The 22,817-nt window shown below is 36.3% G+C and overlaps 1 protein-coding gene across 2 annotated transcripts in view; it reads right to left on the reverse strand.

The window, feature by feature from the left end:
* Positions 1-15,250: 15,250 nt before the first annotated feature.
* LOC118188863 (neprilysin-2-like) overlaps positions 15,251-22,817 on the reverse strand; it is a 119,844-nt gene continuing 112,277 nt past the window's right edge. For both annotated transcript variants that reach the window (XM_085812404.1, XM_085812403.1), the window contains exons 20-21: positions 22,614-22,690; positions 15,251-15,502 (exon numbers count right to left, since the gene is read on the reverse strand). In XM_085812404.1, the coding sequence (XP_085668530.1) occupies positions 15,394-15,502; positions 22,614-22,690 (186 nt within the window). In that variant the 3' untranslated portion in view covers positions 15,251-15,393. The remainder of the gene's footprint in view (positions 15,503-22,613; positions 22,691-22,817) is intronic.

The following is a 22,817-nucleotide window of genomic DNA, read 5'->3' on the forward strand; positions in this document are numbered from 1 at the left end:
AACTAATTAATTAGTTGTGTTAGTGGGAGTTGAGGAAAAGGAAAGGGTAATGGAATTGATGTGAGAATGGTATGGAGTTAGAGGTAAGGATAAGGGAATGGATGTGTTTATACATTGCAGGAAATTAAAATTATATTAACATATAAAGCATAGTAAATGAAAATAATAATGCAAATATAATGCAGAAGTTTAAAGTTATATTAACCGACGTGCACAAAACTGGATAATCATAATGAATATACAACGCAAAAAATATTAAAAATTACAATTTCTAAAAAGCACAATAATTTAGAATTATAATGATATTATTATTCAGAAAGCATAGTATTTCAGAATTAAAATGATTAAAAAAAGCAGAAAATTAAGATTAAAATATCCGAAAAACACAATACTCAGCTAATATTCTACGCACTATATAATATTACTGAAAAAAAAAAAAAAAAAAAAAAACAGGAAATGTGAGAATCATCATAATTAATAAACTTAATATATACAGGGTGATTATAATTAAAGTTTAAGTTTCAAAACGCTATAAAAAAAGAACCACTCATGAAAATGACGTCAAATTTGAAAGGAATGTTATTGAAGAAGGCGGAAAGCGTATGGCAGAAGAAAAAATTTAGTTTCAAAAGTTAGCAACAGATGGCGCTGCAAGCGGAAGAAGACGTAAATTAAAATATTAGTTAAATTTCAGTGTTATAAAGCCGCCAGGTACCAGGCTGTTCCTCATTTCGTGACTCAGGCATTCGCCATGGGTGTTTCACTGCAGGACCGCGCTCTGCTGGTAAAGCTGTATTACAAGAATGATGATTGTGCAAGAGTAGCTCTGCAAAAATTCAGTACACTGAAGGGTATAAAAGAAGGCGTTGGTCCAATGAGTGTCGTAGGTCTAAAGAAAATGATGCAAAAATTCGAAACGACAGGTACGAAACATCCTGCAATGCTATCCGTACAAAATTGGCCATGTGCAGGAGTTGCTTCCTTCTGACCTGACAGCTAGGGAGACGTTGGAAATTTTCCACGGCCATTCATTATCCACTTTCCATATGACCATATGACCATAAGCCCATTTCCATATGACAGGATACGTGAATACCCAGAATTGTCGAATATGGGCAACAGAAAATCCACTGGCAACGCACCCCGTACCACTTCATCCTGAAAAGGTCACGGTATGGTGTGGCTTTACGGCATTAGTCATCCTACAACCATATTTTTTCGAGCAGGCGGGTGCTTCCGGTCCTGTTACCGCAATCGTCACTGGTCAGAGGTATGCGTCTCTTTTGCGCAACCACGTGATTCCAGCTCTGCAACAGCGTGGATGTGTGAATGAAATCATTTTTATGCAAGATGGCGCTCCTCCGCACATTGCATATCCCGTGAAGCAGCTGCTGATGCGCCATTTCGGAAATGCTCGAATTATCAGCCGTCATTTCCCTACAGCCTGGCCGTCCCGATCGCCTGATCTTACTCCGTGTGATTTCTGGCTGTGGGGATATCTGAAAAATGTTGTGTTCCATGCTCCAATTGCAAATTTAGCGGAATTAAAGGCACGCATTTCGCAAAACATTCTGAACATCACCCCGGAGACACTGCGATCCGTTGTGGAACATGCTGTTTGTCGCTTTCAACTTGTTGCACACAACGGTGGACACCATATTGAACATGTTTTGCGACAGTTCCGAACTTCTTTGATGAATGGTTCTTATGCGGTATGCCGCCGTAAAACTCTTGAAACCAACCGATTTGTCCCTTCCGATGTGATATGTACAGTCATGCAAATAAAATTATTCAACAATTCTAATTTGTCAATGCGTTTTAATGTGTAACTTCCACCTTAGCCGTTGTTTTACGAAACATTTCTCGTTTCTCGTCGTGATTCTGCCGCTTACAGCGCCATCTGTTGCTAACTTTTGAAAATAAATTTTTTCTTCTGCCATACTCGTTCCGCCTTCTTCAATAACATTCCTTTCAAATTTCACATCTATCCAATGGTATGTCGATTGCGGCTGGATGAACAGATGCAGCCGAGGTTGGCACTTCCTTGCTCTGTTATCAGTAGTGATTATTTAGACAATGGAGTATAATCTTTAAAAGAGCATTACTCTGTATCTATTGGACCCCCCACTCTAGAGCCCCACTCTAAAATTAATTGCACCAATTATCTGTTCAGCATTGTATTAAGTACCTATTGTTATTGTATGTTAAAGTAGCACTTACCTAACGTTTGGGTATCCACTAATTACTGTGTACCTAATACACGTGTTTTAATATCTTTGTACATTGGTTAATGTACTTAGGAAACAGTACAAATAATTCAGTAGCAAGACACTGTACCACACAGTACTAATCTAGGGTCTAACTTTTAATTCACTGTACTAATTCCAGCATAACATTGCACACCTAATATTTCAGTATGTACATGTCTTTTGTATCTAATGATAATGCTTCAAAGGATCATAGTGTACTCAACATATGAGTTCACACGGTGAAAGAGAACCAAAAACCCAAACCCACCTAGCCGGCAAAGCCGGCCTTAATGTTAAAAAAGGGTAGAAGGCGATTCCAACAACAAACGAGGACATCCAGCGATCCAGCCGAATCCCATCAAAACTCAATTAAATTAAACGTTTCAAAAATAACAAATCTAAATAAAACCCCGGAAAACCAAAACCCGACACACGGTATGTTCACACGGTATGTATATATGTTACCGTATCATGCTTTTGCATACACCTTGTAACATGGCAATGTATTTCCAGTGTCTAACATTAATTAGCTTTAACGCCACTGTATTAAGTACCAAATTTGTATGTATGTTTATGCATTAGTATATTAGCACAATGAATACGTATGATTATATAGATGAAGGTGGACGTGGCGCTATACCGATTAACCGTATTGGTAGAAGGGTGGTGCCCACGTCCTCCGTCGCATGTCGCATGTATCTATTGGACTCCCCCCGAGGGTTGACTAAGTCGAATGCCTGGGAAGTACTGGTTAGTGTACCTAGGCAGTCTCAACCACGGGGCTATACTAACAGACTTCACAGAAGGCCTGAGGGCTCTCGGGACAGAGTCAGGCTCGGCAGGGACCGTACGGGTACTGCCTTGTCTGCCCTTGCTCTGTGGGGTCGCCACATGGTAGATTGTTAAGATGCGCGGAGTTGGCACTCAATTCCGTATGGCCATTGAAGCTAGGTCGGGAGCCTCTCTGTCGTTTGAGTTGTATCTATTGGACCAAATAACATGAAACCAGCATCAAATTCAAGCGCTCGGTAATGCCTTTTCGCTGATATAAGAAAGGTTCGCTAACTGGAGAAAGGTTTAAAAGGCTAAGAAAGGTTTAAAACTGGAGCTCACTACGGGACGTACGCATTCGCTTCAGTGGGGGAGACAACAAAAAAGAAACCTGAATATGTCCAGTGGTAATGAGTTAGCGTCACCACATTTTAAATCGCGCTCCACTATTAGACATTTCGGAGCAGGGCAAATGAAATATATGTTGTGCCTCGGAAATCTACTATGAATTATGGGTCTTCCAAATTAGCTGGACGTTAACCATATACGCCAGAAATCACTTGCAAGGAGAAGGCGAGGGGCATGCGATAAGTGGTCTTAATGTGTTTATAATGTGGTAACAGTTGACAAACCAGCGTTAGGAAAATAAAGAGTTTATTTCCTTTATTTCAATGTTATTGGGATTTTGACGTAAAATATGCATAACTGAATGAATATTAAGTACTGTCAAAATTCACAAAGACTAATAGAGTTGATCAAGGGCAATTAACCTTTTTATACCCACTGCCTACTTTGTAGGTAGTATAAAATTTCCTAACTTCCCAGCGGTTTCAATGTAACTTAATTTAAAACAGCTGAAAAAGAATTTTTGAAGTTAAGGTTTAGTAAAAAATGTGTAGTTACGTGTATCTATTTATTTATACTTTGCTTGTTTTCATAATGGGTAGAAAATTTATTAAATAATAGCAAAAAACTGCTTAAATTGAAGAAAGATCTCCACTTCCGGAAAAATTAGATATACTTTTCCACATATTTAAATAAAACGTGAGCATTTTTTCATTTAGCCAACGGTTCTCGTATCCACCACTACCAAACTTTTACTCTCTTGCACATATTTGATTTCTAATAGCCTTTTCTTGGCAATATGTTTTTCATTCAGTCACACAACACTCCGGATCAAAATATCTTAACATGGTTTTCCATATTCGATTTGAGTTCCTTTGGAGTTGCATCATCTTTCATATATATAACACTTCGGAAACTGATAAAAATTTCTCTTCATTAAATTATGATAAAAAGATCAAGTATATCGATAAATAATAACAACATATTGTTACGTCTTTCGTAAGTACGGGTTCATGTATTTGGTGTAAATAACGAGATCAGCACTTGATGAAGTATCAAAACACAATTTATTAGCTAGTATTACTCAGGACAGCTCCAAAAACAGGTTTACAGTCATCGAAACGGCAAATACACTAAAACAATCAGCAGCACAGCTTTCAGGCTATCAGGCTACAATGCTGAAGTACAGCTTCACGGCAAAGCACCAAAAGTACAGCTCCCGACTCAGTTCAGTCGTTCTCGGAACTCTATATACTCTCAAGACTCTCCACGCTACAGCTCGCGAAGCTCTAGACGATACACTCGATAGCTTCAACGATGCACACTCTCGATGCACCAACTCGTCATACAGCCGATGATCAACTCGAGACTAGACTAACGATCAACTCGATTGACTAGATACTGACTGACTGACTCACTGACTATTATTTGACTCCGCGTTTTACATAGGGTTTACATAGATTTTGGCTTGCGTTCGAGAACATTCTAGGCCTAACCGGTAAGAATTCGTTCCAGAAGGTTCTCTATCCGTCTATGGCATATCACTGATTTGGTCGCCAAATAGGCGATTTCCGGCCAAATAGGGCAACCTTGCCTTTCCTTGATATTTTCTGGCAACTCTAAACCCGCTACGAGGGGAAGCTATTTTACCGCAACAGGACATTTCGTAACAATATTTGTGCAACTGATAAGAGTTTTATTGCCTCCTTGAAGCTGCAAAACGATTTCATTAAATCTCTTAAAAAGTCTACAAAATAAAAAGCATCATTCTTTTCTGTTTTTAAATCTTGACAAAAGATAGGTTATAACGTTGCGCGCCTCCAACTTGCACGCAACCAAGAGGTGACTGTGAAAATTTGTATAAAAGATAGAGTCTTGTAAAGGGTTTAAGTCCCTTTTTATTCAACGTAATAAATTACAATTGCGTCCTCTTGACGCTTACAGACGGTGCCAACTTGGCAGTCAAATAAAAATAATAACCTGAAAAGAAAGTAAAGACAAGATTCTAACTACGAGGCTCTCTAAAATAACTAACTCACCGCGTTTTACAATACTGCTGCTAATTCAGCAGACTTGAAGCTCACTGGAACGATTACCACTACTTCCCGCCAAGCACATAGGCCGCAACGCGGGGTTCTTCAATTCTCGCTAACTACCTCCGCGCTCGCTAAGTAAGAATATCACTCCGAACTCGTTTCCTTCTATTTAAATCATAATACTTCCGCTGATAATTTGAATCCTTGCGCGTTCTACTCAAATTTACATTTTCTGGCATTGGCAGTTCCAGGGGAAAGTAAGGCTTGACAGGAAAGATAGTTTAAACTTAAAATAAATGTTAGTTAAAATAAATATAAACCCTACATTTGCCGCTGCCAGAATTTGGAAAACTTGGAAGCAGGTCCTACAAACGACCTGTTGTAAGTTTATCTAATTCTGAACTAACTGGCGAGAACCTCGTTTACACACACACACACACACACAAAAAAAAAAAAAAAAAAAAAAAAAAAAAAAAAAAAAATCTTATGTAACAAATTGTATACTAAATTTCTGTGGATACTTATAACTTTCTATTCTTACAGCAACTTTTCCTGGACTTCATCAATCAATCTTGGTCTTTTCCTTCCAGCATCTGGAAGGAATAAGTATCAGTATCTTTCTAAATACATTATAATTTACACTTTCTTGACACAATAAATTTTTGTTTTTAAACGATTCGTTTTTCTTAGTTATTGCTTACTTCACATTCATTCAATTTTTTAAGCATTAATTTAACTTTACCCTGGCTCTCCACCGTGTGTGGTGTCAAACGGGAATATTCTTGTTTTAGTCTTACAACACTTCCCCTAACCACCATGATTTGTTAGAATTCAACGACCAAATAGACACACCTTACTCGACATTCTACAACTCAATGAGCTACTTAATATTCTTAAAAATTCAAATGTAGGTGGAGAACCCTACAAAACACATTCATTCTAACTTCCCCCTCATTCATCTTTAAACATGCAGGCTTTCGCTCTAAAGCATGACTTTACAGTTTAATACTTAAATTTTGACTTCATTGCTTTTAAGCATTCACTTTTAGCATCTACAATTTTATGCTTCTAGACTAAATTCTACTTTTACATAACCTTCAAGGATTTACGTACATTTACAAATTTTTAATACATATGCTTTTTACAATTTACCATAAAATGAATAAGAGAAAATAAATTTTTACTTTACTCATTCTTCGCCAAGCTGGCGGCACTGAAAGTAAAATTCTTATTAATACAAGAATACGAAGTTATTTTTATCTCCGGCCAAATTTTGGCTTTAACATAACAGAATTAGTCTTTCGACCAACAGAAAATGCTTGTTTTTAGCTTTTACACTTAAAGAAAATAATACTTTTGCCTTAGCTAAATAAAGTAAAACAAAACTAAGTCTCAACCGAGACATATTGACTTTCGTCAAAACATAGAACTTCGTACTTATGCATAACATTTCGGAACAAAAGAGAGAAAAAAAAATTTATAGAAGGTTTTAACTTATCTTTGAGTTTTCGATGCTTGAAACTCCGTCATCCGTTTTTGGCAAAATTGATCCCAAGTTAGAGGTTTCATGGATGTCAATCTTCTCCTTATTGATCTCCGAGTGTCGTCCACGTTGCTTTTTCTTTTGCGTCCTCTACATGCTGGCCTCTTGGCGGAGTAATCGTCTGGTTGTTGACCTTTCCGTTTCTCCCTGGGACGGCTGGTCTTGACGTCCTCCGGTCTGGAGTCCTTCTTGAATTTCTTCTGTTCCTCGTATTTTTGTGCCTCCTGTTGGCGTTTCAGTTTCCGGAACGGCGGCCTTGCTGGCACCTGACTCTGTGGCCGTGTGCGCGTTCTCCTTGATGTGTAATTTCTCCTGCTATCCTTTGTAGGTGGTGTTTTTCTCTTTACCACGGTTTCTTTACCCGGTTCATCTGTATTTTTGTTTTTCTTAAACGCCGGAGTTTGAAAATCATTTTTTCTTTTTGATACCGACGTCCGGGTTGTAGAAGTGCTAGGTCTCTCTTCAGTTCTCTGTTTCTTGGGTGGTGGAATAGTTGTTGTAGTCTCTGATTCTTCGTTTAGACTTGAGTCCTGCAAAAAACTTTTAAGGATTTCAAAATCATTTGGATTATAGTATTTTTTCACCTGGTCGGGACTTGCTTTACAGATTTCCCCTCTGTCGTTCTTAAGATATAAGACTACTCATTTGATTTCCTGAATTACATAGGGGCCTTCAAACTTTGGAGCTAGCTTTGCCATAAAATTGTCTGGGGCACTTGATAAAGAAAATTTCCGCTTCAATACTTTATCCCCAACTTTAAAATCTGCTTCACGGCGTTTTCTATCATAATAAAGTTTCTGCCTATTTCTTGCCGTATCCGAGGTTTTAAGCGCCTGATCAATCAACTTTTGCACATCTTGTTGTTTAAACTCCTGCTCTCTTTGTTGCACAAAGAATAATTTATCTAAAGGCGTAATTAACTTTCTGCCTAAAAATAATTCTGCTGGAGTTTTTCCCGTAGTATCATGATGTGCCGTTCTTAAAGCATAAGCTAATTCATTTATGTAGCCATCCCAGCGCTTGTGATGTGTGCTCACGTAACTGCGAATTATTTTTACTATGTTTTTATTAACTCTTTCTGCTATGTTAGCCTGTGGTCTATACGGAACCATTTTGATATGGCGTATGCCAAGTCCATTGCATATGTTTTCAAATATTTGACTAATGAATTGTTTTCCGTTATCGCTAATGACTTTTATCGGTGCACCGTATTTTAAAATGTATCTGTGTAAGAATGCATCTGCGACTGTTTTGGCTGACGCGCGTTTAAGTGGAACAATTTCTATCCATTTTGAAAAATGATCTACTATTACTAAAAGAAAACGATTTTTATTTAACTCGCTCTGGGGGAAGGGACCAAGGAGATCTATACCTAAAATTTCATTCGGAAATGTAGCGCGAATGCTATTTAAGTACCCGGCCGGGCTGTAATTAATATCATTTATTAACTGACATTGATTGCAGGACCTGACATACGCCGTTACTATTTTGTATAATTGCGGGAAATATACCGCCTCGCGTACCCTTTTTATAGTCTTTCTGACCCCGAGGTGGCCCGCTGTTTTTTCTTCGTGCAACTCCTTCAAAATGCTTAATCGAAGCGAGGCTGGGATGACTGGCTTATACTCAAGATTTTCGTTTGTTGTTTTCGTATAGAATAATAAATTATCTATTATTTCATAGTTTTTTGCTCTATTTCTTATCGCATCGATATCTGTATGCTCAAAGCTTTCGGGGTCTTTCAAATAAGCATAGATATTTCCAAATTCAGGATCAGCTTTCAGTTCAGTAATAACCGTATCTCTAGAATCTAAAATTTTTGAAGTCAACACAGCGCATTTAAGTTCATTTCCTTCATCGTCCAGTTTTATACGAGAAAGTGCGTCAGCTACATTGTTTTCCTTACCCGGTTTATATTTTATTGTGATATTATATTCTTGGAGTTTTAAAGCCCATCTTATTAACCTGGGCGTTAGGTTTTTTCCCGAGTAAAGTCTACCAACAGCCGCATGATCCGAAAAGACTGTTACTGGCGATTTGCCGAAATAAACTCGAAATTTGTGTACAGCCATTAATACGGCTAATGTTTCTCTTTCTGTAGCTGTATAATAATTCCTTTGTGTCTGATTCAATGTTTTACTAAAAAATGCCAGCGGATGGTTATTTTGCATAAGAACCGCACCCACCGCATAGTCTGACGCATCTGCTGCAATTTCCAGGTTTTCGTCCCCCTCAGGGAATTTTAAAACAGGGGCATTAATAAGCGCTTCTTTTAATCTTTCAAAAGCTGTGTTAGCTTCCGCTGTCCACGTAAACTTACTCTTTTTTCTTTTGATTACTGAGAGTGGTTCAACAATAGCGAAATCTTTTATGAAAGATCGATAGTAAGAACATAATCCAAGGAAAGACGAAAGTTTCTTGGCGGTGTTGGGCGGTGGGAAATTCTTAATAGCTTTTATTTTTGAATCTTGCGTTTCTATACCCTTTTGCGAAATTTTATAACCGAGATATTTAAGTTCTTTAGTTGCGAACTTGCATTTTGAGGCGTTAATTGTAAGACCGGCCTCTTTTAATAATTTAAAAACTTGTTCGAGGTCATTAATGTGTTGTTCCAACGTACTACTCGTTATAATTATATCATCTAGATAAATTAAAGTTGATTTTCCTAGGACAGGCTTTAGAACAATGTCCATAGCTCTCCGGAATGTTGATGGGGCCCCACACAACCCAAAGGGCATGCGTAAAAATGCATAAGTGCCCGATTTTGTTATAAACGCGGTTTTGTGTATATCTTCGGGTCTCATAGCTATTTGATAGTAGTCAGACGTTAAGTCCAAAGTAAACATATATCTTGTCGATTTGATCTGTCTAATGATCTCGTCTATAACCGGCAAAGGGTAAACTGGAAATTTAGTAATGCTATTTAGTTTTCTGTAATCAATAGCAAACCTCCAAGCCCTTTTATCCGAAGGAGGAAACTCGTTCTTTTTCCTACATAGTACGACTGGACTCGCGTACTCACTATTTATGGGCGTTATTATTTTATTCTTTAACATCTCCTGAATATGTTCTTCGATGATTAGGTCTTTTTGTTTATCATAACGATACGGTTTAGTCCTACAAGGTTTTTCGGCATTTAATTGAATCTTATGAGTCACGATTTGGCAGTTTCCTGGTTTTTCTGAAAACAAATGAGAAAAATTACTCACCACTTGCTGTATTGCTTTACTTTCCTGATCATTCAGATGGCTAAGGTCCACTTCAGGTGTCTCCACAGGTTCCACCACCCTCTGGTCCATCTCAAACACCACGGAACTATCTTGAAAATTTAATTTGGCCCTCGCGGCCCTTAAAAAGTCCATACCTAAAATAAGAGAGTGTTGTAGGTCTTTCACCACAAAAATTAATACTTTGAGATTTTCCTCTTTTACCTGTAAGTTTAATGATAATTTCCCGATGCAGTGACATGTTTTTCCTTGCGCCGCTATAATTTCCGTATTTCTGGTTTTAAATAGTCGTATCCTATAAAAATTCTTTTTGAAGAACTTTTCACTCATAAAATTTCCTTCTGCCCCTGTATCGATGAGGGCTTCTACTGGTACATCGCGAACCAGGACTTGTATAATTGGTAGCTGTGAGTTTTTTACGATGACCGTGTTTAAATGTCTATTTGAGGGTTTTTTTTTTAAACTTCCGGGGTCTGGACCCTCCCTTTCACAGGCCCCTCTAGTCGTTTAAAGCTTTCCTTTCAATCTGTGTCTTCTGGGTACGCGGATGTTTATTTTCAAATTTTCTTTTTGGGCCTTGACCTTCGAGTTTCGATGCGTTAGCTTGATAGTTCTTTCCCCCATATGAGCGATTTCCATTTCTGGTTTCCTCCTTCCTTCGGGTACTTTGAGAATATGTTTCCCCTCTCGCTTTTTCCGCTATTCTGCGATTTTGAAACTTCACCGCCAATTCGAAAAGTACCTGCAACGTGCTTGGGTTTCTAATTTCAAAGTAGTCTTGGACAGCGGGTAACAATCTTGGTAATATTATTTCAATTATCTCCGCATCGGGTTTTTTTCCATACAGCATATCCGTTAGCTTGATTTTTCGTAAAATAAAGTCCGTCAATTGTGCTGTATCCCGTTGGTAGAAACTATATAGCTCGGCTTCCAGCCGTGCGCGATCTTTCACTATGGGGAAGGCCTTTACTAACGATTTTTTGAAATTTTCAAATGTATACGTCGGGCTTCCAAATTCAATTAGTAGAAATTTTCCTATGTTTTTCCACCATAGCGCGGCCTGTCCTCTTAGTGCTGATGTGGCGATGGCAACTTTTTGTCTTTCAGGCACAGGGTAGAGCTGAAAGTGGTTTTCTAGACCTTCTAAAAATACCGCCACCGAATTTTTTCCGTCGAAATGGACGTTTGGCTTGATTGATGCTCTCAAAGTCTGGACCAGGTATCCAAATCCTTCTAACTGAGTTGTCATTTCTTGGTGTTGTCCAGCGGCTTCCATCCAATTTTCGGCCATTTCAGTTCGATAATTGTTCGGGCGCCAATATAACGTTGCGCGCCTCCAACTTGCACGCAACCAAGAGGTGACTGTGAAAATTTGTATAAAAGATAGAGTCTTGTAAAGGGTTTAAGTCCCTTTTTATTCAACGTAATAAATTACAATTGCGTCCTCTTGACGCTTACAGACGGTGCCAACTTGGCAGTCAAATAAAAATAATAACCTGAAAAGAAAGTAAAGACAAGATTCTAACTACGAGGCTCTCTAAAATAACTAACTCACCGCGTTTTACAATACCGCTGCTAATTCAGCAGACTTGAAGCTCACTGGAACGATTACCACTACTTCCCGCCAAGCACATAGGCCGCAACGCGGGGTTCTTCAATTCTCGCTAACTACCTCCGCGCTCGCTAAGTAAGAATATCACTCCGAACTCGTTTCCTTCTATTTAAATCATAATACTTCCGCTGATAATTTGAATCCTTGCGCGTTCTACTCAAATTTACATTTTCTGGCATTGGCAGTTCCAGGGGAAAGTAAGGCTTGACAGGAAAGATAGTTTAAACTTAAAATAAATGTTAGTTAAAATAAATATAAACCTTACAAGGTTTTATTAATACTTTCAAAAACCTGTATGATAACATCTTATGCTGCTATAAAACAAGAAAAGCATGTACATTTGGCAGCCACCGAACTTCTGTATGTAAAAGAAGCCTAACAAATGTTCATTATTGTCTTGAAACAAATGTTGAAACATACTGTTGTGTTCGGAATTGGATTCGATCTTTTTTATAGCTTAGTTATACCTAATAAACCTTAGTTATACCTAATGATAAATTGGGACTAAATGTTTTACAAGTTGCCTTCTATGCATTATATAAAAATGCATGAAATATTTAGCAGTTCATCTAATAAGTAATATATCCTCAATAGCAGCTTGCCATTGTTGGTACTCCATCAGGTACAGTCTGTAATAATATTGTTCAAGGGATATTACCTTTAAAAAAGTGTGATATTACAGAATTAAATATCGATAAGCCTGTAGTATCTATAACAAGATTTATTGCGAATAGCATTCTTTCTTGTAAAGTACTGTTTTCAGCAGAATAACATGCGTATGCTTTCATTAATGCTCTGTAATCTGGAATAGTTGACTCTTCCTGCCGTATAGAAAATGTAGAGTTTTGGAGAATACTTATAAATTTAATTTCAACTTTGACTTTCATTTATTCAACTCATCACTTTACTTTGGCTTACAGTAAAGCAACGAGAGTTACACTTCAAGAAAATGTTTTAAAAGTTTGTGGCATATCCTGGTCGTCTAAATTCTTTTGTAGAGGGTATTATTAAAGTTCCTCCAATTACCATTTCCTCAGTTATATTCGTGCGAAAAAATAAGAGACAAAGGATAAAAGAAAAAGTACGGATGTAAAAAAGGCAAAATTAAACGTACAATTTACAGGTAACATAGAGGTTGTATCACCGAATGTAAAAAAGGCAACCAAAATCAGTATAAAACGGAATTCCGCAGTCACATTACAACGCCTTAGAAATGGCCATACCAAACCTACGCATCAATTCGCAAGCAGAAACGGTGCGTGTAATCCGAGATAGCCAAAGCGGAAAGCATAAGCCGAAGATACCATTTGCATGATGAAATGCAAATGGTATCTGCGGGGACGTTCCTAGCTGAAGCAAGACACTCCGCTGTTGCCAGAGAGGTAAATGGGTAATGTAATGTTATCATTAGGGTGTGAAAAGGTTCCCAAAGTGATCAAAACCTCGTAGATGACATGGATTGAATAACGGAGGATTACTACAACAACCAGACGATCGCTTCGTATTGCTATGTGCATAATGCTGTAGTTCACTAACAGCACGACAGCTGGCATCGCATCTCTCTGCTGCTGCAGGACGGCCCATATCTCGCCAAACTGGGTCACGTTGGCTTCATGAAGGTGGACTGTACACCTGAAAACCTGCGATTTGTGTTACTTTGTTCCATCGCATGTCAGAGAGTACTTGAATTGGGCCGTGAACATCGCCACTGAACACCAGAACAGTGGGACCAGATACTTTTTAGATGAGTTTCGATTTAAGGTAGAGAAAGATTCTTGAAGGGCAATGATATGGCGAGAGCCAAGGACACCCTATCGGGCTCCAGACATCGTCCACAGAGACTATTAGAGAGAACGAGTATGCTTGTATGGCTTGGGATAGCAATGGGATAGAATCCAGGGGACTGGATTTTGAAGAAATTCTACACTTCTCCTGTGCGTACTTTTATTACTTCATTGGGTACCGACGCGATATTTGTGAAAGATAACGCCCGTCCGCATAAAGCTCGAGTGGTGGGGAGTTATTTGGAGAGTGAAACTAATTCACATCTGCCAAGCCTGCTAGATCACCGTATCTGAATCCTATAGAGCAGGTTTAGGGCATGTTGGACGACGCACAGCAGGTCGTAGCTTGCCGCCAACCACAGCAAGCGATCAACGACAATATTGTAAGCTTGCCTCGCCGTTGTCAAGCATGAATTTAAGCTAGAGGATATAATGCTCGTTATTAGGGTCATGTTTCCATTGTACATTATTCCCACGTATTTGGTCTTTCGCCGTGGATGGTCGCAATACATGTGTTTATATATGTCTTTATTGTTTGCAGTGTGGTCTAGTAATGCCTCACCACCTTCTTGGATCAATTTCATGCATGAAAAAATACGAGGGGGCGAATGCTTCAAGTGAAATATTTTCATCTTCAATACAATGTGTTCTTCGTAGTTAGCCAGGGCATCTATTCCAGCGAAACTCTTTTGGGCTAACACTTTCAAAGTTCCAAGAAGGAGAAATTCGTTTCTCGGAAAATTTTCTCGTTATCTCATACATTGTTTTGAAGCGATAATTTCAATTATACCCACTATAGTCACAGAACAACACCTAAGAAAAGTAACAAAGGCGTAGAAATAATATAACACAGATGAATGCTGCTAGCGGGGGAAAAGAAATGGTGAAGTTAGAGGATTAAACTTTCTATTGTACGCCATTTCGAAATTTAAATCGCCCACCAGTGAGCGGTAGGACCAGGCTGACTATTTTCGGTGCAGATGATGTTTAATCTGGAAGCCATTAATAGCAAACTGAAAGGGGCAGATGTCCTTTCCCTTCACTGCATAGAATTTCACTCATTTCTCAAGGTGCTTTATATTACAAATGTTTACGTGGTAATCTTTGATTATCGAACACATTTATAAATTAAAATGAATGATCAGTTTTAATGCGTATTTTAATTTTTTAAGCAATGCATCAATAGTTAGAAAAACCAAGAATATTAGCAAACAAGGGTTAGGAAACAAATTAGTTATAGTTAACTACCATAATGTAAAGGCAAAGAACAGCACTTGCCTACACCCTATAAAGATATGAAAATGAATTGATAAACGATTTTACACATCAAGAGATATAAACATGAAAATGTTGAAAATATCACATAAATCTTGAGAAATGCAATGCGAGTGAGAGACTACACATTTTTACTACATTTATAATGCTGTAAAGTACGCGTTTGAAGACATTTTTAATATTGTTATCTGACATTGCTTAAAGACATTAAGATCACAGAGAAATGAGTATTGGGTACGGATAGGGAAGTAGGAGGTTACTGTTATAATTCTGAAATTGAAACTTGTGACATTCCATTCTGTTAGTTTAAGTTAAAGCAAATGAGTTATGAATTCGTTTCTGTGTCGGTTAAAAATATAACACATTTCACCGATAGATTTATGGTAAAATGTATTAAAACACATAAAAAATAGTTTTAGTATTTTATTCAAACCATACAGAAAAAAAAGTTCATAGACCTTTTTCTGTTATTTCAAAAGTTGCAATAATAATAGCAGCAAACTTCTAACACCATATAAGAATGGCATTATTTTCTGATATTTCGGACTTGTTTAGTTGTCCCTCCAAACTCGGCATTTGTTTTTTGGATTCATAGGTGAATCTGGCGGGCAATTGAAGTCTCTAGCAAATTCGGGTACGTTAGAAATTGCTCCTATCACTCTGAAACAGAAACAGAAATACTATTTTTAATATGAGTTCGCCGAATGTGACCAACATTTTAATCACATTTTACAGTTCATCTTGGGCTTCAACAGTAGTTGGCTGCGTTTTGATGAACATAAAAAAAGCTAAAAAAAAACTGTTCTAGAATAAAAATTTTATATTCATTCAAAAAAACTTCTTGAGGTGAAGAGTTTGATATAATTTCCATAAAAAGTAGATTATTGATTTCAAATACTATCTGGAACTTTAAATTTGTAACTGTCTGGATTATCATTTCCAACAATAACGGATAAGTAAACATCATATTTGTCATACAGTCCTCTTTTAAACCTAATTTAATAGTTACAGTTTTATTGTTTATTGTACATGCCTATCTAAACAGCAGAAAATTTTCTATTCATTTTGACATATTTTACTTCACAATATCTGAAATACTATAATACATAGTTCTGATTTCATTCTTGTTTTCCTTGTTTTTTCATTGTTGTTCATTGTTTCTGTGTTTCACTTTACTTTATTTATAATAAATTAAAAATATGACCTAGATTAAATTTGTTTCGAACAATATTTTTATTAAATTAATTTTTTTTCGAACAATATATTTATTAAATAATATTTTAATAATACTGTATAAGTAGATTTGAAATATATCAAATTCCATAGTTATTTAATGTACTTTGTTTACAATTCGTTTGTTTACATTTAGTTGTATGCTGTCATAATACTGTCATTGATACTTATAGCTTAATAATATAATTTTTGCGTATTATTTATTTTATATATTTGTTTTTGGGCTTTCAAGTGTGGAACACAGCATTTATTTTGTGTTAATTTACTTTTAAGTAATACTGTAATTGCTACATCTAATGACACTTTATCCTGATTTATCCCATAATAATCTAACTGACTTCATATATCACAACTATTATTTTCTGAAGCTAATTATTGCGGCACCTGTGTACTCAATTATACTATATTGTGCATTTTCATATCTTTATCTCTGAGTTGAATCTTATAAAACTGGGATTTAACTTGGATCAAGTTCATCCCGGCAGACTCAAAAATTTATTAATACACTGAAAAACAAAGTATTCGGAGTAGCATCATCAGCTATTGCGGAAGACCTTGTAGAGTCATTAAGTTATTGAGGAAGAAAATACGAAAATTAGCAATGCTTTCCCCGGGTCTCAAATACACTCCGAGTGTGCTACCGTTAACCACGAAGGCATGCTGGAAGGAAGGAGAAAATACCTTATAAACTTCATACAGCTTTTCAAGATTTGTCCTCAGATAATCACCTGACAGTCAAAGCAAAATATCCTTTAAGAGGACCAGGCAATGAATTACTTGTATGGCTTATATTTTGCCCCCAGCAAGCGTATAAGGTATTTCTACCGCCTTTTAGCAAGCTTTCGTGGTGTAGTGGTCTGCACGCTCAGCGCATAATTGAGAGGTCCGCGGTTCGATTCCCGGCGAAGGCGTTTGCTCATTTTTCATCTTGCCTGCTTCCAAAAATTACCTAATGTTTGTACAGTGGCGCCCGAACTAAAAAGGGTGTTGGATGAGGTTCCTCCTCACTCAGGATTTGGCGATTGGCTCCCCTAAAAACCCCAATTGTGCTTTGAAAGGGAGAGTATATAAGATATTTCTCCCGCCTTCCTAGTGTGCCTTCGTGGTGTAGTGGTTCTGCACTATTACAGAGGTCCGTGGTTCGATTCCCGGTGAAGACGTTTGCTAATTTTTCATCTTTACTGCTTCCAAAAAAATACCTAATGTCTCAACAAGCTTCACTATCCTATCCCAAGGAACTATTTTAATAAGTTTCAAAACTAGTTTCTTCCGTCCATATATCACTCTGATCAGGCACAACAATTGCCAAAAGTTAGGGCACTCGAACAAAATCTGCAAACACCCAACAGCTTTCTCTGTTTGATCAGATCCACATTACCATAAGCAGTGTAGTTTAAGAAAAATATGAATCAGATGCATACGCACGCAAGAACACTAAGGAGAACAAGGAACATTGAAACGGCCTCGAGCATATTTGCCCAACTTACTGGAAAGAATTCTTCTGTGAAATTCAAGAGTCTAGGATACAACTAATAAATGAATAATTTTATTCCAGAAGTTTTCATTTATTCAAATAAATCTGGGCAGATCCCAAGCAATAACAATAGCAGCTGGCAGAATGATTATCAAAAAATATTTCTGTACTTTGTCTGTAAGAATATTATTCAATCCAGAATACACTACCTGGATTTAATCCAGAACCCCTGCTGGTATCAATTCAAAACATGTTGGAGAATGTTACATTTTCCGCTTGCTATTAAAATTGCAGAAATGGTTTTACCTTTTAAAAAAGGGAAAAATACAGATATGCCAAACTCTTATAGACCAATATGCCTTTTCCCCTCCCTAAGCAAAGTTTTCGAGCAATTAATTCGTAACAGATTAAGCTATTTTAAATTTAAATCACAACCTTCAATATGAATTCAAGAAGTGCTCCTCAACTGAACAATCCATATCAGATATTCTCGAACATATCCAGTGCAATAAATTATCTAGACTACATTCACTGCTAACTTCAATAGATATAGAGTGTGCGTTTTACTCCATTTGGTGTCACTGATTCAAATAAACTGTCTGAAATAAATCTACTATATTGTACAAAGTTACTTTACAGATAGAGAGATTCAAATCACCACTACATATGAGCTTATGCTTATTCACTATTTATACAAGCAAATTACAAAAGGCTGTCCGCAGAGCTAACGTTTTTGTCCTCTCTTGTGGAATTCAAAGATAAATTCGGCTGTCTTCTTACAAGCCTATGCAGATGATATTTTGATGATAGTTAGCCCAACAACTCGTAGGCAATTAGGAATTAATATAGAAGATTCATTAAATCTTTTCAACAATTGGATTATTCGATATAAAATAGCCAGCAGCAAACCAAAAATTGTATTATTTGGCCATAACCAAAGACTATTCAGACCTGCTGCAGTTTGCTTGAAATAGTCATCTCTTAAAATACTTAACTATCTGTTATACTTAAGTATCTACATAGATTGGAGATTATCATTCTTTCCTCACTTACATCATATATAAAAGACGAATACAACTTCTTGCTAACACACTTTCTAGAACTGTAAGCACAAATTGGGGTACTTCGTCCTCTCTCCTGAATGCTACAAAAATATAGATACTCGTATATGGAATTTAAATATAGTACGAAAAGAAACATAATATTAGGCTAAAAATTAAAAACCAATTTTTTTAAAACCGTCCTGAGTTTAGCTGCATGATTGAAGTAAAATAGACTTCAAGCATCTAAAGTTAATATTAAATTGGAATACAAGCAAGGCAATTCTTCAACAATACTAAAAATTTCAACCATGTATAAGAGGTTTTACACAGTATCTAAACAAATTAAAATTAAAATAAAAATTCATATTAGAACAAACTCGAAAAATAATAATGCGAAAGGGAAAATATACAGATTTAAAAAGTAATCTCCCTTTGCTGAAACTCCAATTCAGAACTCATCAGGTGAAAGTGAGTTAAAGTTTTATAAAAGTGGATTAATATGTTTCGTTCTCCTTGTTCAATTGAGATCTAAAACCAAAAAAAAAATTAAAACAATTAGTTCTGCTGTTGGACACTTTAAAACTTATCGGATACTTTTTCCAAGAAATACAAAATTTCTGCTATTCCAGAGCAGCTCTCTGAATTCTACATTCCTATGCAAGAAATTCATGATCATTACCGATTCTCTCGCAAGTATTGCCACCATACTCAGTACACACACACAAAAAAAGGACAATTCTATATCTTTCGTTCTACTGAGCATTTGACAAAATTTAACTCGCCTTTTTCATTGCCTCGAACTTTCCTCGAAAGCGTGACTTAGGTTGTGTTAGATTTACACATAGCATTGTTCTAACCTAGGCATTTTGATACAAAATCGAATTCTTTCTGAAATGACATACGATTCTTTCCATATTTCAAATTTACGATTTAAATTATGCTAAAGTGCCAAGTTTTGTAAAAAGAGCACGAGTAGTTTTTAAAAATTAGCTCTGAAAAAATTTTAGCTCCTCAATATTAATTAAATTTGGTATGTATTTATTAGATGCTTTTCCGTTAGCCGGATGCAAGCAAAAAATCGCCAAATAATGTACAGCGAAGCGAATGACAAAACAATCAACGAAATAAAAGTCGAAAACGTTCAACTATAAGCAAATATTTATTAATAGCAAGCAAAACAAGTTTAACTATGAACAAATATTAATGAATTGTAAACAAAACAGTTTTACCCCAAAAGAATGCTTATAATTATTGGTTTTTCCAGAATGCGGTGATGTCTTTGAGAATTCGCTCAAATGGATCGCTTACTTCTCGTCTCCATAAAAATTCAGCAAGTTATGACTCCAGATGATGGCGTCCGATGTTTTTTATTTCTCCATTTGTCAGTGGAGTCCCCAAAGTCGTTCGATTTTCTGAATGTTTACTCAAGTGTTGGGATCAACAAAATTGTACCTGTGATTGACTTTGAAATGCTGTAGATCAATTTCTTCTATTTTAGATATGCAGTAGCCCTTCCAGGAATCGGAATAGATGATTGACCGTTCTTCGATGTGATTTACTATCGCAGCTAACGGTACTGGTAAAGAACGGTTTGGAACTTTAACCAGAAAGCATTCGTCCATTTCGCGTCAAACGCCACCAAATATCCACTGTTGGGGAAGAATTCGACCGGCATTGTTCTTTCGTTTTGTAAATAAGCTCTCGTCTATCTGAACTATTTTTTCAGGACCACTGATTATTTTATTTATTTTTTTTTATTTTGCTCACGTTCCGCTAATACTTCTACACAAACTTCTCTTAAGTAGTTGTTCCAATCTACAGCTCTATTATGATTCATATCCAGTTGATTTTCACACAATTTGACTGATGTTATCTCTTCGCTCCAGCCTTAAATAAATCTCAAAGGTGTTAGAAAACTCAGTTTGGACGATTCGAACTACGTACCATTGCGAAGGGTCTTCTTCGTGCAGCAATGTTGAAAGATTGCACAGCCAACGCACTCCGTCAGAAAACGACAATTTCATGTCATGATTCTAAACGCATGTTGCATTCTTTGCCAATATACCTTTCTCTTGAAAAAAAGAGACTGTATCTTCTTCAGTTCTGGGTAAATCCCAAATTTTCATCATTTTTTAAAACAAAAAATTAAGATGGAAGAAAAAATGGAAAACTTGCTTTGTTTTGAATGAATTCAGAGAATAGATCACATAGCCCCAAATGAACATTCCCCTTATAGTTGTAAGGAATTTTGTGGAATTCTACATTATTTGGCGATTTTTCGCTTGCGCCCGGCTAACGGAAAAGTGCTATTTACTAATATTTCTTTTCTAAACTTACTTCACTCCTTCTTCCTAAGAGTTTTTAATTATAACTTATCAAAATTTTGCCGTTATCTTAAAATGCATGTTTTTCTAGTCACATTCACAAAACTTTAGAGTTTCTCATTCAAAATGTGCAAAGATATACGTGAAATTACATCTTAGCGGGTTTCGAAATTTGGCATATTTGTTATGCCAAATTTCAAAACCGCTAAGATAACACCAAATGTGTTTTACGCACATTGTTAAAACTATTTGAAAGAATGAACAAAGCATCTTTTTTTTTCGCTCGTGCACAATGAAAGAAAGGGAAAGGAAATTAGGTTATTATAAGTTAAGAATTTCAGTAAGCAAATTTTTCTTGGCACAAATTTAAAACTTTTGCCAGGACAAATTTTTAAATTTCACGGTAAGTTTCTCCCCACGGTTTTACACAGTTCAATGTTTAGGCATAATTTGAATTGTAGAATCGAAACATGGAAAAAACTTGACATGGCATTTCAGAAAAATTCCGATTTTGTGACAAAATTACCTATGTTAAGACAATGATATATACATAAAACCTAATATCCTAAGTCGCGCTTTCGAGGTATGAAAATGCAAGTTAAATTTCGTCAATCGACCTGTAGAACTGCCCGTTATGGTGTGTGTGTTGTGCAAGATGTCAAATTTTAGATATGACAATGCATAATTTGGACTTGTGCTCCAAATGTAACAAAACAGGTAATGATGTACCTGATCTACTTCCCAAGTCAGCAAGATAAAATGCCATTGTCAGCTCAACGTATATCCCTCTATCTATATCATATTTAAAGAAGCAATAACTCAATCAACTCATTAATCAATAAGAAACAAGAATGAACACATACAGAACCTGAACGACTGACTGATAAGTACTTCCCAAAAATAAAATTTAAAAGCCTCACCAAATTCTAAAAGTATAACATATTTCTTCACCGGACACGGTGCCTTCTTCTCTTACCAAAAAACTATGCTTATGGTTCACTGGCCACATTTGAGCATTATGCATTTACTTGTCAACTTGCCAATCGTTTTCATCTGAAGCATCCATCAAAAGACCGCATTCTTTACTGGAGCGACAATAGCTTCACAAATACCTCAGCTCAATTTTAAACGACATAAATTATTTCAAATTGCTTCTAAAATAGCACAAGGTTAGCTAATTTCCTTTTAATACCCTTTTAATAATTTTCTTCTAATACTAATTAATACAGCAGATTAATACCGAATATGTCTTTTGAAAGTTTTCGAAACAAATACTAAATACTGTACTCATCCGTTTTCATCTTGTTGCGCATTTTATGTGTGCGTCACCATAAAATTTAATGCACACTTATACTGTTATGTATATTTCTACGCAAAATTGTGACTTTAAAAAATTTAAATATTCAATAAATTTAAATATTCAATAAAGGCCCATCTGGCCTTTGTTTGGGGTTACTAGGTAGGGAGAATGGGGATTTTGGCTAAACGTGCAAACAGGTCAGCTGCCATTCTTGTGCAGTTAAAAAAATCTTTTTACGTTTAGAATCATATTAAAACGATTTTCAATAACGGTTCAAATTTTAAGCATATCAGTGTCAAAAATTAAACAGTTTATGAGTAAATTAGTAAGGCGTAAAGATTTTCCAAGAAATTTAACATCATTGAAAAGTAAAAAAAAAAAATTATTATTCACTTGCCTAAATTGTGCCGGACTGTGATAATCCATTTCTAATCGTTGCGCCTCAGCAACTGTCGAGAATTTCATGCATAGATTCTAGAAGAATTTAAGGAAATTATTGTATTCTCCTGATACACATATATTAATATGAATGACTATGACTTGATAAGGTAAATTTGAAAATTTTTTTGTAATCTATTGTCAGCTAAAACATTAATTGTCA

Source organism: Stegodyphus dumicola, chromosome 3, assembly GCF_044657685.1.
Source record: "Stegodyphus dumicola isolate Sdum_Otavi_A_Nest chromosome 3, ASM4465768v1".
Taxonomy (NCBI): Eukaryota; Metazoa; Arthropoda; class Arachnida; order Araneae; family Eresidae; genus Stegodyphus; species Stegodyphus dumicola.